The sequence below is a fragment of the Chrysochloris asiatica genome, unplaced genomic scaffold, assembly GCF_000296735.1.
Source record: "Chrysochloris asiatica unplaced genomic scaffold, ChrAsi1.0 scaffold00041, whole genome shotgun sequence".
In the NCBI taxonomy this organism is placed as follows: Eukaryota; Metazoa; Chordata; class Mammalia; order Afrosoricida; family Chrysochloridae; genus Chrysochloris; species Chrysochloris asiatica.
The window spans coordinates 20,758,005-20,763,101 of record NW_006408559.1 but is presented as its reverse complement, the minus strand read 5'-3'; the positions used below and the strand labels follow the sequence as shown (position 1 = coordinate 20,763,101).

The following is a 5,097-nucleotide window of genomic DNA, read 5'->3' as shown; positions in this document are numbered from 1 at the left end:
TGGAATCTACTTATGGAAAATCACCCACTGAGAACCCTGTGGAGCACAGTTCTACTCTGACACATACGGGGCACCATGAGTGGGATCTACTTATGAAACATCACCCACTGAGAACCCTGTGGGCACAGTTCTTCTACTCAACACTCATGGGGTCTCATGAATTGGAGTCAACTCAATGATAATTAGTTTGCTGGTACTGGTACTATACTGGTTCTGGTTGTGGTACTGGTGCTGGTGCTGATGCATGATGGGAAGGAGGAGAGGTCTGTGCATCCAGGCTCCTCGATGAAGGGGTAGATTGGGTGAAAAGAACCAGAATAAATGAAGTTGTCATTATTTCAGAGTCATGTCTTGATTGTTAACGAAGCACCGACTTTTGTACAAAGGACTGAACAAGCACTTAGATTGAGCACGTTCCCTCCCTCCACTGTTTCTTAGCCAACCTCTCATCTCTACTTGGCTTTCCAGGAAGCAGACAGGCTGATTTTGTACTTTTCTGTCTGATTTCTAGATATTTTCATTATCGGCAGACCCCCAGACTTGACACCCACAAAGTCAGCACTCAGATAAAATACACCGTCTTGAGATTTCTTGGTGGATTAACTGGCTCTTTGTTCATGTTCAGTTGATACTAGGTTTTCAATCACCGGTCCGTTCCTGCTGCCATACTTCAGTTGGTATTCCGAAAAAGGACTGGATGCTACGGGTCTTTTGCCCATGATGGCTCTCTCTAGCCAGGGATACTCAGTTACTAGTGGGACAGCAATTTGGTCAAACTTTCTGGGCTGTCAGCGTCTGAGACACCTCTCCGCAGCCCCTTGCAGTCCGTCCTGAAGATAGTTGGGAAGTCCTAACAAAGAGCTTGCCTCAGGGTTGGGACTGGGCATGCTCAGCCCGTACACTCTCCCTTGTTGGGGTTTGTAGTTGCTGGTTCCCCTCTGTGCTCACAAGTTACATTATATTAAAGGGAACCAGGGACAAAGTACCCCACATGGGGTCACTAGTGAGTGCTGGGGCTTTGGAACAACTGAGGTGCTCCTGAGGTCACTGAAGCCGGGAGAGATGATGAAGGGCCTTCTCCTCAGAGCCAACGAGAGTAGGCCATTGCTGACACCCTGACTGTAGTCTGAGGACAGCTTGCATTGGGAAGCCCTTGGTTTGTGGCAGGCTGTCGTCTACAGCGGGAGCCCTGCTCCGTCTCCATGTTGAGTCTTGACTTACATAGTACAGCTGCTGTTCTGAGTTCTATGCTACGTTCCCAATGCCACTGAACTGCCATTGTGACCCTGAAGAACCCAGGAAAGCTCTTCCAGACGCAGTTTTTCCCTCAGGCTTACATAGAAAACCAGGGAATGTGCCGGGCATGCCCTTAATGATTTACTGACAATAGTTGCAAGTTGTCTAGTTCAAATGAAAAGTTGGGGACAAGCATTCAGGGCTGCGTGGTCTTGAGTCATATCCCAACCACTACGCTGACGCCCCAAAACCAATCCTGCAAGATTTTAAAATCTGCTCCTACCTCAATTTTAGCCCATTCCCCACTTTTGGGGTCCTCCTGCAGCAGTGATGAACTGAACTGCCAACAATCATGGTTTTATTTTCCATCCGATACAATGAGCGCCCCGACTGTGATCACTGAACTCCATTTAGCTTCAGTCCCGTGCACCTGCGGACAGTCCCCTCATCTGAGACGCGATGTTTGCTCGTCTTTGTCCTATTTAAGGCTTAATAAAGGGTCTCTACAGACAGACTACGCTTGAATCTGCGATCTTTTGTTCTCTAGCACAAAACTCCTAGAAAAATCTGGTTCCTTTGAAGAAAACCACTAATTAACAAACGGGGGTGGGGTGGGTGACAATTTTCTATGCACTTGAATAAATATATTGGTCACTGAAGAGGGAGAAAGACAACTAATATCATAAAAATATTAAGTGTAAGAGACTCAATGCATTAACCATGTAGTTTTAGCATAAAGATGAGAAAAGGAATCTGCTAGAAATAATTAAGATGTAATTATAGGAGAAGGAGAGATTATTTTAAGAGCTTGCAGGTGGCAAAGAAAACCAACCACTAGCTTGTAATTGTGAAGGAAACTGAAGAGATATATATGCAGCTCTTAAACGTTCACCATTTCCATAGCTTTTTGTAACTGAAGATATAAAATCTTTTCTGTTCAGATGGAACAAGTTTTGAATATAGATAAGAAATTGCCTCATTAACAATCATAGCGATGAAGCCAGTAGGGTCTCTAGAAGCCAAGCTTGCTATTTTCAGTGTGGGATGTGGCAGATGACACAACCTTGCTTACTAGAAGCGAAGATCACGTATTGATGAAGATCAAAGACCTTTGGTAAGGATTATACCTCAACATAAAGAGAACAAAAGTATTTGCAATGGGACCAATCAGCCACAGTATGATACACGGAGAAAAGACTGAAGTTGACAAGGATTTCAGTTTTCTTGAATCCACAATCGACATTCATGGAAGCAGCAAGAAAAAAATCAAATGACATATGGCATTGGGCAAATCTGCTGCAAAAGGCCCCTTTCAAGTTTTAACAAGCAAATCTGTCCTGCAAAAGCTGCACAATGGATAAGGAAGGCAGAGCAGCGCTCACGCATTTGAACTGTGGTGTTGGTGAAGAGCGTTGAATACACATGAGTCCTAGTGTGGCTCTGTACAGTAGGCACTGGACTGCTAACCCCAAGCTCGGTAGTTCAAGCCCACCAGCTGCTCCTCAGAAACACTCTACAGGGTCACTATGAACTGGAAATGACTTGACAGCATTTAACAACACCAAACAAAGAACTGCCAGAGAATGAAGAAATCTGTCTTGGAGAAAGTGCAGCCAGAATGCTCCTTAGAAGCCAGAGCGGTGAGACTTTGGCTCACTTACTTGGACCAACTGCTAAAGAAGGACACTGCACGTTGTCGTTGTTAGGTGCTGCAGACTTGGTTCCAACTGTGAGCAACACGATGCACAACACAACGAAACACTGTCCCGTCCTGTACCATCCTCACAACTGTTGCTGACCTTGAGGTCATGGCTGCAGGCATGGTGCCAACCCAGCTTGCTGGGGGTCTCCCTCTTTATCCTTCTCCAGGGACTGGCCCCTCCTGATAACACGTCTGAAGTATGAGACATGATGTCTCTATCAATCAAGCCAAATCCTGAAGCCTCCACAGAGACTCTGGGCACCCAGTGAGGCCCTGGTTGACCACATTCTGGGTTCTGTCACTCACTAATGTGCTGGAGAGGATGTATTCCTAAGGACTGGAGGGTGCTGACCACAGGGACAGACCATATGGCCTCAGAACACAGGTCCACCTCACAGAAGGAGACCAGCAAGGTGCAGCTTTGGGTCAGTGTCCGAGCCTGGACATCATACTTACTTAGCAAATGGTTTTAGGGTTGATGTCAGTATAGGGGCCAAGAGTCTGAGTTTATTTCTTTCTTAAGAATCATGCTTTATGTGAGATACTTTTATTGATATCATGAAAGTACACGGGACATTTCTGTTATTATGCAATATTCAGATAAAAGTTCTAGAACCCCAAAACTCAACCACAAAAAGATAACCCAGTATGAAATGGGCAAAAGGCAAATATACATACACAACATACACATACGAGCACACACATGTACATGCATGGACACACACGGATACACAGGTACACACACTAACGCATAGGTAAGCACACATGAACACACATGCACATGGACACATACATATATACACACATACAAACATAGGCACATACATAATACACACACCGCCATGCATACATACACAGACATACATATACACATGCAGACACACAGATGCACACACGCCCAAACATACACACATGGACACACACAGACACATGGATATACATATGCATATGCACACAGTACACACATGCACAAACCCCACCACAGACACACATACATACAGACGCAGCGTCGGGGGCAGGGTTTGGGGAGCTTGCTGGGCAGCGAGGCGGGTCTCATGTAAATACAGCCGTGACCATGACACTTCCAGTCTGGTTCTGTGAAGTGGGCTCCCAGCAGTGCCTGTGCTAAGGCTAAGAAGTCTCAGTGTCTGCCTTATGCTTGCCACTTGAAAGACGGAGAAACTGAATTTGATAAGTAATCTGCGGTGCTTCGTGGACACTGACTTTTCATGACAGTAATTTTGCTGCCAGCAGCTCCCAGCTTTCACCGTAGCCCCAAGCAGCCAGCGGCCCTTGGTCAACACCAGGAGGCCCAGAGAGGACCTGTGTGAGTAGGGGGTTGGGGACATTGCCCCTCCTGAGGCTGGGGCACATGCGGTTGTTGTTAAGTGCCATTAAGTCGGTTCTGACTCATAGTGACCCTGTACAGGGTTTCCTAGGAGCAGTTGGTGGGTTTGAACCGAGACTTTCCCATGGCACGTCCCAGATGTCAGTTTAGGCATCTTGTAATTTAACTTAAATGGGGAGTCTGAGGGGCCACAGAGAGTTGAGGCTTTGCTCCTAACCGCACCGTGGGCAGTTTGAACCTACCCGGAGGTGTCAGGCAGGACCAACACGAGCGGTACAGTCGTGTGACTTTTGAGAATGTGGTATGTGCTGCCCAGGTGCCAGGATACCTGGACTCACAGGCTGCCGTGATCCCTCCAGTGACCTCACATGTTAGCTCTGTTATTGACCCATTCACAGTGGAGAAAACTGAGGCTTAAACACAGGCTGTTGTGCACATACCTGACTCCAGGTGGTCCAGGTGCCAGGGGTCGGTGGCAGCCGACATGGGGGCGATGGTTAGCGGGGAGGCACCGCAGTTGGACTCCACAAGCTGACCCTGCACGTACACCTGGGCTGAGGCGTTGGTCTGTCGCAGGGCGGCCTTGAGGGGGGCAATGCGGTTGAACTGGACCCGGGAGAGACAGCCAGTGAAGCCCGGGGTGTTGTACTTGTGAATTTCTGGGTCGATCTTCCCCGTTTCTGCAAGAGAAAGGAGAAAAGTACAATCTCATCCGGCATCACAGCCCCAAAAGACACCTTCTATGTCAGGGATATGTGGAGAACATATTCTTTCACCATAGGTATACAATCTGTATGCTGAGCCAATCATC

The 5,097-nt window shown here is 47.3% G+C and overlaps 1 protein-coding gene across 1 annotated transcript in view; it reads right to left on the bottom strand.

Annotated features, from left to right (window-relative positions):
- The window catches only part of CNTNAP2 (contactin associated protein-like 2), a 1,478,157-nt gene that overhangs the window by 8,091 nt on the left and 1,464,969 nt on the right, over positions 1-5,097 (bottom strand). Inside the window, exon 23 of the mRNA XM_006861289.1 lies at positions 4,727-4,966. Coding sequence (XP_006861351.1) covers positions 4,727-4,966 — 240 coding nt within the window. The remainder of the gene's footprint in view (positions 1-4,726; positions 4,967-5,097) is intronic.